Here is a 13,044-nt window from a genome sequence, read left to right as displayed (position 1 = left end):
AATTGTCCCATGATTTGGCGAGGATTAAATCTGAGGTTGCTGGGCAGCACAATTGGAAGGGCTGAAAGCACCTATTCTGCGCTGTATCTCAATTAACAATAAATAAACAATATAAATGACAATGAGAAACTGGCAGAAGGAAGCACCACCATTTCCTCCAACACATACACACACACGAAGCCAACTTCAAAACACAGGAGACAGGAGAGACTACAGATGCTGGAATCTAGAGTAACAAAGAGCTGCAGGAACCCAGAGGGTCAGACATGCTCTCACCCCCTCCTCCAGGGATAGGGTTCCTCTCACCTACCACTCCACCACCCTCCACGTCCAGCACATAATTCTCCGCAACTTCCGCCATCCTACCACCAAGCACATCTTCCCCCCCCTCCGGCACCCCGCTTTCTGCTTTCTACGCGACACCCTCGTCCATTTGTCCCTCCCCATTGGTGTCCCTCCTGACAATTATCCTTGCAAGGGAGCTGCTGCACTTGCCCCACACCTCCTCCCTCACTACCATTCAGGGTCCCAAACAATCCTTCCAGGTGAGGAAACCTGTGAGTCATACACTGTGCCCTGTGTTCCCGGTGTGGTCTCCTCCGTTTCGCGGAGCACCTGCTGGGGGGGGGTGGGTCTCCCAGTGGCCACCCATTTTGATTCCAATTCACATTCTAAAGTGTTTGTCCATGGCCTCCTCTGCTGTCACGATGGGGCCACACTCAGGTTGGAGAAACACCACCTTATATTCTATCTAGGTAGCTTCCAGCCTGATGGCATGAACATCGATATCTCAAACTTACAGTTAAGGACCCCCCCCCCCCCCCGCTTTACCATTCCCCATCCCCTTTTCCCTCTCTCACCTGATCTCCTTCCTGCTCATCGTCTCCCTCTGGTGCTCCTCCCCCTTTTCTTTCTTCCATGGCCTTCTATCCTTTCCTATTAGATTCCCCCGTCTCCAGCCCTGTATACATTTCACCAATGAACTTCTCACCTCTTTACTTTACCCCTCCCACTCCCAGTTTCACCCATCACCCCATCACCTTGTATTCCTCTCTCTCCCCCCCCCCCCAACTTTTAACTCTACTCCTCATCTTTTTTTTTCTCCAGTCCTGCTGAAGGATTTTGGCCCGAAATATCGACTGTACTTTTTTTCCATAGATGCTGCCTGGCCTGCAGAGTTCCTCCAGTATTTTGTGTGTGTGTTGCTTGGATTTCCAGCATCTGCACAGTTTCTCATTTTTGAGAGTCCAGTAAGGGAGGTGAGGTGGGCAAATGGGAACAGTGAGAGAGCAGATCCAGAGGAAGGAGAATGAAGGTGATGAGCAGATGGTTGGAGGAGGAGGAGGATGAAGGGGTAAAAGCAGGGTGGTAGTGGTGGTGCTGTAGAAGGAATGGGGTAGATCAGGAAGAGAAAGAAAAGATTCAGAGAGGGAGCGGGTTATCTGATATAGGAGAGTTCAATGCTCATGCTGTTAGGTTAGAAACAGTATAGTTGCAACACAGTCATTGCAATTTGCAACCCAACAGCTTCCCACATAGATTTCAATGATTCAATATGACTCATCACCACCACAGTCATATCAGCAGTTAGTCAAATAAACAATGCAGTACAGCCCTTCAAAGGTAAACTGAAAAAAAACCAGCACCTACCTCTTTGATTGTTTTAACAACCTCAAATTCTGCAGTGGTGTGAAAGTCATATCCTTCTTTCCGGAGCAGTAGGCGCAGGTAGCGGGACACATCCCTGCCTGCCACATCTACCCTCATGATGGAATGTGGCATGGCAAAGCCTTCATAGATTGGGACAGCGTGGGTGACACCATCGCCAGCATCGAGCACCACACCCGTGGTTCGACCAGTCGCATATCTGCAGGCAGAATTGCAAAACAGCTCAGTAATTGTACAGGAATAGTTCATCAAGAGCAAGGTTTGCAGCAAAACAAAAACTACTGTGCAAAAGTCTTCACATATATAGACAAAGAGTGCTTAACAGCTTTTATACAGTACTGTATTTGTCAACGAGGAGTGGAGAGTGAGTTTGTAATCCTGGCAGGAGCAGAGATGCTGGGAAGATCGAGGGTGGAGTGCCCCGGGAGGAGTGTGGGACAGGGGGCAGAAGGAGTATCAGGGGTGGGAGGTGGTGCAGGTGCACACACACCCAGCCCTGAGACACCAGGCAAGGCCACTTGATTCCAAACTACTGGCTTATTGATAGAGTATTTTTCTGGTGCTTCCTGCTCCCTCCACTCTCACTCCCCCTTCTCCTAACCATGATTCCTCTGTCCCTGCCCCCTTCCCACTCTCAGTGCACAAGGGAGACAAATATCAAGATTAGATTTATCATCACTCACGTTTGTCATGAAATTTGTTTTTTTTTGTGGCAGCAGTACGGTGCAATACATAAAATTACTACAATACTGTGCAAAAGCCTTGGGCACCCTAGCTATATACAAACGTGTGTGTATATATATATATATATATATATATATATGTATATATATATATATACACACACACATATATATATATATACATATATACACACACACACATATATATACATATACACACACACACACACACATATATATACATATACACACACACACACACACACATATATATACATACACACACACACACATATATATACATATACACACACACACACACACATATATATACATACACACACACACACATACATACACACATATATATATATTAGTTCAATACAGAACTGGAATGCCAAACTAAACTAGCCCCTTCAGTCTACAGTGTCCATATCCATAAGACCATAAGATATAGGAGCAGAATTAGGCTATTTGGTCCATCGAGTCTGCTCTGCCATTTCATCATGGCTGATCCAATTTTCCTCTCAGCCCCAATCTCTTGCCTTCTCCCTGTCTCCTTTCATGCCATGACCAATCTAAAATCTATCAACCTCTGCTTTAAATATACCTAAAGACTTGGCCCCCACAGCTGCCTGTGAGAGTGAATTCCACAGATTCGTCACTCTCTGGCTAAAGAAAATTCTCATCACCATTCTAAAAGGATGTCCCTCTATTCTGAGGCTGTGTCCTCTGGTCTTGGACCACCAGAGCAAACATTCTCTCCACATCCACTCTACCAAGGCCTTTAACCATTCCATAGTTTCAATGAGGTCACCCCTCATTCTTCTGAATTCCAGCAAACACAGGGCCAGAACCATCAAACGCTCTTCATATGACAAGCCATTGGAATAATTTTCATGAACCTTTTTTTGGACTCTCTCCAGTTTCAGCACATCCTTTCTAAGAGAAGGGGACCAAAACTGCTCACAATACTCCAAGTGAGGCCTCACCAGTGCTTTATACTCCAGTGCTTTATAGTCTCAATATTATATCCTTGTTTTTCTATTCTAGTCCTCTTGAAATGAATGCTAACATTGCATTTGCCTTTCTCACCACAGACTCAACCTGCAAACTAACCTTTAGGGAATCCTGCACAAGAACTCCCAAGTCCCTTTGCGCCTTAGTTTTCTACATCTTCTCTCCATTCAGAAAATAGTCAACCCTCTCATTTCTTCTAGCAAAGAGCACAACCATACACTTCCCAACACTACATTCCATCTGCCATTTCTTTGCCCAGTTTCCTAATATGTCTGATTCCTTCTGTAGCCTCTATGCTTCCTCAAAACCACCTGCCCCTCCACCCATCCTCATATTGTCTGCAAACTTTGCAACAAAGCCATCAATTCCCTCATCCGAGTTATTGACATATAATGTAAAAAGAATCAGTCCCAACACAGACCCCTGTGGAACACCCTTCTATTCTCTACACATTAATCTGCCTATATAAGAGGCTCTTAAAACTCGCTATCATATTTGCCTCTGTTATCACCCCGGCAACACATTCCAATCATGTAGTAGTGTGGAAAAATGACTTGCCCCATCTCCGATGAACTCCGCCCCCCCCCACTTAACTTAAAAACATTTCCTCTAGTATTAGACATTTGGATCCTGGGAAAAACATACTGGCTGTCTGCTCTTAACTATGCCTCTCATAATCCTATAAACTCCTATCGGGTCTCCCCTCAGCCTCTGCTGTTCCAGAGAAAACAATCAAAGCTTGTTCAACCTCCCCTCATAACACATGCCCTCTTACCCAGGAAGCACCCACGTAAACATCTTCTTTGCCCTTTCCAAGGCCTCCACATCCTTCCTATAATGATGTGGCCAGAAATGAATGCAATGCTCCAGATGCAACCTAACCTAAGCAGATTTCTTTTCAATAAGAAAACTGTTTAAATACTTGAATTTAAATTTCCCCGTTGGTATGATAGGATCCCAACTCATCCAGAAATTTGGGATTCTTATGAGTCTAGCCCTCAGGAACTGAGTCCAGTAACTTAACCACAACAATACTAATCTGCTACTTAAACCAGAAAGATCCCAGTAAACACACACACACACATACACTATTTAGCAGAAGCAACACACTCAGACCTACTCTGCCATTTATTATCATAGCTGATCTGATTATCTTACTTGTCAGGCAAATTGTTCCTGTGGATCAAGGGATTTGCTTCCATGCTGGATTTGTGGGTTGTGAGGAGGCTAATGAGGACAACGTGGGAACTGCAGATGGGGCAAGTGTCGATTGATGGTGAGCATGAGTAGTTTGTGAGGAGGTCTGCTCCTTCTACCATTTACACAGAGCCTGAGTGAGCCCTCTGATGTGTCGCCTCAAAGTTCTCAATGCCATCCCAAAACATCTTTCCTCATTTAGGCAATCCTGTGCCTGAGATTCCCAGGAGCCAATAGAGATTTCTTCAAGGTGGTTTTGAGCACCTTTGAGTTGTCTTGTCCGCCTGGCAATCTGTTCCCTGAGAGAACTGGAAATTGAGTCCACTTCAAGAGCCTGGTCTCAGGCACGTGAACACTGTGTTCTACCTGGTGAGACACAGAACGTAGTCAGGGGAGGATGGCAGGGGAAAAAAGGATACTGAGATTAGCTTGCTTATCCTCGAATAAATGAAGGATTATGTGAAGACAGCGTTCAGGAGACCCAGGCGACTTCTTCCAGATTGTCCATGAAACAGCTTATTATTTCTTTTGTACGTCTTTTTTTTCTTTTCAAGGTAGCTGGGATTTTGTCACAGCCTGTGATCTACAGCTACAGCTCAAACTACGGCTCTCCTCAAGCAGTGGGTTTTTGTACCGGGCTCTCTCTCTCTCTCGATGGAGGGTGAGAGCCTGTTGGTCCCTGAGTCAAAGGGGCTTGGAGAAGCGATGTTGAAGATTAACATCGGAACAGCGAGCTGTTGGTCTTCCACTCTCGTTGTTGCAGGAGTGATCGCTTTCCCCCTCGCTAGTGAGAGGTAGCCTGCCTGAGATACTAAGGTGCTGGGTTATGTACTATAGTTTTTGATGGACTCTAGATCAAGGTCACTTTGGTGGTATTTGCTATTGCTTGCATGGTGGGTGTGTGGTGCAAGTGAGGGGAGGGGGTGGGGAAGGGTCGATGCTTCTGTGGCTGCTTGTGCCTGGGAAGGGGTGAGGGGGCCTCTGGGGATCTGATATTACTATTATTCGTTCTTTGGAGTTTCTTGTTTCATGGACATCTTCTGTGAAGAGCAAGAATTTCACGTTGAATACTGTGTATATTAATAATAAGACATCCGTTAGTCTTGCAAGACCATGAATCTGCACCTGGAAAGTCTTCACTCTCCAGGGCACAGGCCTGGGCAAGGTTGTATGGAAGACTGGCAGTTGCCCATGCTGCAACTCTCCCCTCTCCACGAGGCCGATGTTGTCCAAGGGAGGGGCATTAGGACCCATACAGCTCGGCACCGGTGTCGTCGCAGAGCACTGTGTGATTAAGTGCCTTGCTCAAGGACACAACAGGCTGCCTCGGCTGGGACTCGAACTCACGACCTTCAGATCACTAGTCGAATGCCTTAACCATTTGGCACGTGCCCACACTGTGTATATTATCTGATATTAAATTGAAGCACTTATAGATGGCCTCCTGCAAACTCCCCAGTTATTAGCTGCTCTTTAGGATCAAGACCTCTTAATTCAGATGTCTTTGGAGATATTATTCTGCCGTTGAGAAAAGATGCGGCTTCCAATTGAGAAACACCTGATGCCCCTCGATCAACTGGTTGTTTTAGATAAATTTGCCCCAATTCTCCATGTAAGCCAGCCAGTGGTGTAGTGGCATCGGCACCAGACTTCGAGTCGAGTGGTCTCGGGTTCGAATCCATGCGGCTCCTTGCATGCTTTCCATCCATGCTGGGTCGAGTGTCGAGCTAGCAACTCGGATAAGATGCTAAAGAAATGGAAAGATTGTCGCCCGATGCACCATAAGGCTTGGAGAGGAAAAACAACAGTAACAAATTCTTGCAACATACATCAAAGTTACTGGTGAACACAGCAGGCCAAGCAGCATCTCTAGGAACAGGTGCAGTCGACGTTTCAGGCCGAGACCCTTCGTCAGGACTAACTGAAGGAAGAGTGAGTAAGGGATTTGAAAGCTGGAGGAGGAGGGGGAGATGCAAAATGATAGGAGAAGACAGGAGGGGGAGGGATAGAGCCGAGAGCTGGACAGGTGATAGGCAAAAGGGGATACAAGGGGATCATGGGACAGGAGGTCCGGGAAGAAAGACAAGGGGGGGGGGTGACCCAGAGGATGGGCAAGAGGTATATTCAGAGGAACAGAGGGAGAAAAAGGAGAGTGAGAAAAAGGAGAGTGAGAGAAAGAATGTGTGCATAAAAATGAGTAACAGATGGGGTACGAGGGGGAGGTGGGACCTTAGCAGAAGTTAGAGAAGTCGATGTTCATGCCATCAGGTTGGAGGCTACCCAGACGGAATATAAGGTGTTGTTCCTCCAACCTGAGTGTGGCTTCATCTTTACAGTAGAGGAGGCCGTGGATAGACATGTCAGAATGGGAATGGGATGTGGAATTAAAATGTGTGGCCACTGGGAGATCCTGCTTTCTCTGGCGGACAGAGCGTAGATGTTCAGCAAAGCGGTCTCCCAGTCTGCGTCGGGTCTCACCAATATATAAAAGGCCACATCGGGAGCACCGGACGCAGTATATCACCCCAGTCGACTCACAGGTGAAGTGATGCCTCACCTGGAAGGACTGTTTGGGGCCCTGAATGGTGGTAAGGGAGGAAGTGTAAGGGCATGTGTAGCACTTGTTCCGCTTACACAGATAAGTGCCAGGAGGGAGATCAGTGGGGAGGGATGGGGGGGACGAATGGACAAGGGAGTTGTGTAGGGAGCGATCCCTGCGGAATGAAGAGGTGGGGGAGGGAAAGATGTGCTTAGTGGTCAACAAATTCTTCTTGTCAGGCGCAAAGAGTCCCCTCATAAGGTACATAAGGTACCAATTACGGCAGTCACCAAAGCAGGCCATATTCTCTGGATGTTTTGCAGCTCTTATAGGCTGGGAGCTGACAGGTTGTAACGTGCCATCTTCAAAAGCTAGATTGGAAGGATACTTGAATGCTTCAATGCCGAATGTCTTTCAGCAGTGCCCCTGTTGATGTGGTTTTAGGGCCAGGGTGCTGAAGATAACAAAACAGGTTAATCCAGCCATCAGTATCAAGATGGTGTGAGTAATGTGGACATCTTTGCGGTCTCAGTGGGACAATATATTTCAGTTGGTGCCAGTGATTTGATGTTGTCATGATTTCCTGTGCTTGCCGCTCTGACAAAAGAGGATACTTGTTATGACAAGACAGGGCTCCGAGCATTTTGTCAACAGCAGGAATTCACTGGAGGTAGCCTTCCCCACCCCATATGTACTAATCACACCCTGCCCAGAGGCTAACTCCCTTTCCACACTGAGGTTACAGTCATCCAAGTTCAGTTAGTCTTCCTTTGGAATACAGACATGTACTTTTCCACAAGGTACAGGCACTTGAACAGACAGCGCATAAAATGGACAAGGATTTAATGCAGGCAAATGGGATTATTACAGCTAGGTAACAATGTCAGCATGAATGTAGTGGGCCAAAGAACCCATTTTGTGCTGTATGACTCAATGATTCTAAGGTCCAAATCCTCATTAGACAAACTGGTCACTACAGGTATTAATCTAATAAGCCTTTAACAAGGAGTTTATTAATGTACACGGTGCCCAGATTCACTTAAGCCCTGTATAAATGAAGCATACCTTTTCATTTAACTTCGCTTGCAATAAACATTTTTTAGTTTTCTTTTTATTTAGTATCTCAGAGCTCTGTAATCTCTTACCACTTGGATTATTTGTCACTTTTCCCTGCCAAAATGAAAAGTTTATTTTTTCCTCCATATTGTAATTCATTTGCCAGGACTTGGCCAACTTACTTATCCAAATCCCTTTAAAGACTCCCTCTGTTCTTTTCATTTTCCAACTCATTTTGTGTCATCCACAAATCTTTCCTTTGGTGTCTTCATCCAAGTCATTGAAACAAATCAGGAAAAAGTTGAAGCCCAGCATCAATACCCAAGGCACTCCACTCTGCATATTTTGCCAATCAATAAAAGACAATTTGCTGACTAGTCTCCATTTCCTGTCAGTTAGCCAATCTTCTATCTGTAGAAATATATGTTACTTCCCATACCACACATTTTGATTTTCTACACATGAGCCTGATGCAGCACTTAATTTAATGTTTACTGGAAATTTGCACTTGATACATCCTCCAATTTTCTAAATACACAGATCACATTACTTCAAAGAATTCCAAGATTAGCCAGGCTGAATTTCTCTTTCACAGAGCCAAAATTTTCAATAATTCAAAACTCGTTTCACAAATATCTTGTTATAATGTCTTTAACATTCCCTTTTCTTCCATGTCAAATCTTAAACGAGTTGGCTTACAGTCTTCCATTTTCTATCTGGATAAAGGAATATTTGCTATATTTCGATTTAATGGAACATTCTTCATATCTAAATAATTTTAGATAATTAAAACCAATGCCAGTCATTTTTTCTGGGAGCCCTGATCTGTATTGAGTTAAAAGCTCAACAAATATCCTCTGCTGTCTTGATCTTAGGGTGGAGGAGTGATTGGGAAGGATATAGAACAATGTCTGAACTGCAAATCAATTTGCATTCCTTTTGCCCTGCTAGAATAGTTCAGGTGACAGCTATTTCACAAGAGCGAAACAAGACAAAGATATGAAAGTGTTTACTGCTTGTACCAATTCGTTCATTTGTATTTCCTTATAGTCGTTGCTTTGTTATTCAAAAATCCAAACCATAAATTGTTTGAAGACTCAATGTCAACAGGTGAAAGAAACTGACATTTACACTATGACTTACAGACTTAGAACAGCTTGCATTGAAATGAAAAGCGCCGGAACGTTAAATGACTCAAAAAACACTTCCGCAGCCCGTTCCCGGTTTTTGCTTGGATTTAGTGGAGCTTCTGTCAGGAGCACTGGATGCTGCAAAACAAATGAATCAGCATTGTCCTGGATTATTTGCAGCATATAGGGAATTACAGCAATGCTCAAGGCTAATTAAATGCTCTACATGATATGTATTTAAGACAATCATAGTAGAAGTCCAAGCAGACAATGGTGCAAAGCCTCACTGAGACATACTTATGTAGCACATAGCAAAGTGACAATACATTACATCCCTGAAAGTTTGGAGAAGGAAGAGTAGATGGAGCTTTACACTAGATTAAACCTGTCCTGGAATGGTATGTTGCATCAGTGTTTAGAGAGGTTTATTCTATATCAGTGACCAACAAGTAGAGTATTGATAATGACTTCTGAGGTTTAAAAAAAAATCCTACTATATTGGATGCATTTTGACCATACCCTTACTAGCTTTAACAGTCCCAGTAATCAGTTTACTTCCATTCCTCTTGATCTTCCCATATAGTCCTGCAATTGCCTCCTTTCTAAGTTCACGTGCAGTGTAAACACGAGCATAGATCTATTGGGTCAAGTCATTACAGTTATGCACTGTAAATAATTACTATTTATTTGGTAGGTATCCAGTTCCACTCTGATCAACATTTTGAATTAGGTGTCTAAATGTGAAATGGTTAGCAAGCTGAACACAATGATCAAGTGGGACTTCCATGTAAAAAAATCACTCTGTGTATTTAACTATAGCATAAGAAAGGGAAGAAAATTTTCCATCCTCCCTTCCCTCTTCTATTCTCCACACTAGCCGTTTATCTTTTCTCACCTGCTTGTGTCTGACCCAGAGACCGTGTGAAGGGACGGTGTAGAGGGAGCTTCACTCTGTGTCTGACCCCAATCACTTCCCCTGGGTCCCTTCCTCTTCTCCTAGGGTCCACTCTCCTCTCCTATCAGATTCCTTCCAATATCGCCCTTTACCTTTCCCAGCCACTTGGCTTTACCAATCACCTTCCAGCCAGGTTCCTTCCCCTCCCCCCACCTTTTTATTCTGACACCCTCCCCTCTTCCTTTCCAGTCCTGAAGAAAAGTCTTGGCTCGAAATGTAGACTGTTTATTTATTTCCATAAATGCTGCCTGATTTGTGGAGATCCTACAGTATTTAGTGTGTGCTGTTGAAGAAAAAGAAATGTGCTTTTGCAGAACAGAGAAATTGTCTCACTTCCTCAGAGAAGGTCTGTAGTTGGTCCTTGCCATAAACATACTGCCAAATTCTCTCCATATCATTCCAGTCTTGCACAATGCCATGTTCCATGGGATAACGAATTGAGAGCAATCCTCGGTGTTCCTAACAGTTGGAGGGAAAAGATAGATGAGGACAAGTAGAACAATGAATAAACACATTATTGAACTATTCAATGAAAATTTAAACTGCAGATGTTGGAAATTTGAAATAAAATAGAAAATACTGCAAACACTCAGAAGCTCAGGCAGCATCTGTGGAAAGAGGAAGAATTGTTTTTTTTTAAAAGAGTGGAAAACCATCTTCCTAACTGTTCTTAATGAAAAAATCCCATCCCTAACGATTTCCCCAGGATGCTGAAACTTGACAGATTCCAGGTGATTTATTATTTTGCTTGTGGTCATCCATATGCAAATACTTACTGACTTCTGCAGAGTTCAACATTGTCCTCATAATATGGATTCCGGAGGTAATTATTTGAACAAAAAGAGGGATCATCATAAGTTCTCACAGACGAGCTAACTCAGCAAGACACAGGAAGTCTAAGTCTGGAGCACCAAAGCTGATATTAGCTATCAGCCAATACCCATGTGAAGTTTCCACTGGGCAGTTTTGTAAATACAGCTCTGCCAACAGTACGATGTATAGCCAAGGAGGTGATGCTGAATGAGCCTTAGACAGTTCCTCACAGCACAGGTCTGAATGCAATTTCCACCACTTCTCCCTCTGATCGAGGCCAATAAACTTCAGGGAAATTTTGGGAAAGCAAATAACCACCCCAACAGTTATATAAACCATTTCATGCATCCTCAGAAAGCAGTGTGACTTGCAAGAACGTCCAGAGACCAGGTACCTACGCCAAATTTGCATATCAAATATTTAAGATGAGAGTTCCCAACCTGGGTCCATGGACTCCTTGGATAACAGTAGGGGTTCATAGCATAAGAAAAGTTGGAAACTCCTGATTAAGGTGATCAAAGGAGTTGGAAAAGAAAATAAGGAATGTTTTCCTTTGCTGAGGATGTCCTTATGAACAGACCAGTTCTAATTTTAAATTATGTCATTGGCTGAAAAATTAAGGACTGATCGTTGATCCACTAAAAAAAAGATGAGCAGAAAAAGTCCCCCTTGCTTTCATAAGGCTACCCCCTTCATGATAAATGAATGGCAAAACAAGCTCAGGGAGCTCAATAACACCACCCCCCGCTTTATTATATTTTGAGATATAACTTAGTAAAAGGCCCTTCCAATCGAACAAGTCCAGGCTGCCTAATTACACCAATGTGACCAGTAAACCTACTATCCCCATATGTCTTTAGAATGTGGGAGGAAACTAGATCACTATCACTGAGAGGAAACCATGAGGTCAATTGCTCAATGGTTCCATTTAATATCAGAGAATATATACAGAATACAACCTCAAACAGAGAAAAAAAAGAACGAATGACAGAAAAACGTTAGAATCCCAAAGCCTCCATCCTCCTTCCCATGCACAAGCAGCAGCAAAGCATCAACTCTCCTCCCTCTCCCTCAACTTGTTCCAGCAGGAAGCATCAGCGCCCATCACCCACCAAGCAAGCAATAGTAATGCCCCCAAAGACTATGATCTGCAATCCAACAAAACCTATTGTTCACCCAACACTTCGACATGCCACAGGCTCTTGCTCTCTCTCTTTCTGGGAAGGGAGAGAGAGGTGTCACCTCTTCCACAGAGAGAGGGTTGACTAACAAACAGCTCGCTGTTTTGATGTTGCGGTCTGAAGCGACGCTTCAGTCTGAAGAACCCTCCACAGGGAGAATGTACAAAGTCCTCACTGACAGCAGTGGAATTGAACCAGGATCGCCCATGTTATGCTAGGTGAAAAGCTACCCTGCTGTGTTGCTCCTACTTCAGGACACAAATTTTAAGCCTCCATATATTTCCATGTCATTGAATTTGTTTTGGCAAAGGAAGATGATTTTAATCAACAAACGGTGTTGAGAATAACGTAGTACCTCAGCCTTGGGCCCAATGAAGAGATCACCTTCCAATGCTCCTGCCATCACCCGAATGTGCTTTGGACGACCAACACTGTAATGAAACAGAAGCATTTTTGAAAAGTTAGAAGGAAAAGAAAATCCTGTGTTTTCCAGTCAGTCAGTGCTGTTATATTCATTCACAAGGCAAACTCAAGCCAAGGTTGAGACTTTTACAAATGTGTACATGATCTTACTGGCCCAAAGTTACCTGGGTTGTATCTAAATTTCTGGGATGGTCCAGTGCCCACCAGCCACTCTCACTACAACTGCATTATCAGCTGTTTCTCACCTATTTTCTCTACAATTCTTCCCTTTAAACATTCCCAATAACCTGCCGACTAACAGACCCTCACATTAGTTGATATTGTGAGTAGCTTGTGATGCCGTCTGAAGGTAGCGTCACCTTCTTCATCTTCAACATCA

At 44.0% G+C, this 13,044-nt stretch overlaps 1 protein-coding gene across 1 annotated transcript in view; it reads right to left on the bottom strand.

Moving 5' to 3' along the window:
• Positions 1–13,044, bottom strand: part of LOC134351025 (beta-centractin-like) — a 37,513-nt gene that overhangs the window by 8,511 nt on the left and 15,958 nt on the right. The window contains exons 3-6 of the mRNA XM_063057004.1: positions 12,598–12,673; positions 10,582–10,707; positions 9,307–9,431; positions 1,651–1,867 (exon numbers count right to left, since the gene is read on the bottom strand). Coding sequence (XP_062913074.1) covers positions 1,651–1,867; positions 9,307–9,431; positions 10,582–10,707; positions 12,598–12,673 — 544 coding nt within the window. The remainder of the gene's footprint in view (positions 1–1,650; positions 1,868–9,306; positions 9,432–10,581; positions 10,708–12,597; positions 12,674–13,044) is intronic.

Source organism: Mobula hypostoma, chromosome 8, assembly GCF_963921235.1.
Source record: "Mobula hypostoma chromosome 8, sMobHyp1.1, whole genome shotgun sequence".
In the NCBI taxonomy this organism is placed as follows: domain Eukaryota; kingdom Metazoa; phylum Chordata; class Chondrichthyes; order Myliobatiformes; family Myliobatidae; genus Mobula; species Mobula hypostoma.
This window is presented reverse-complemented; position numbering and strand designations above follow the sequence as displayed.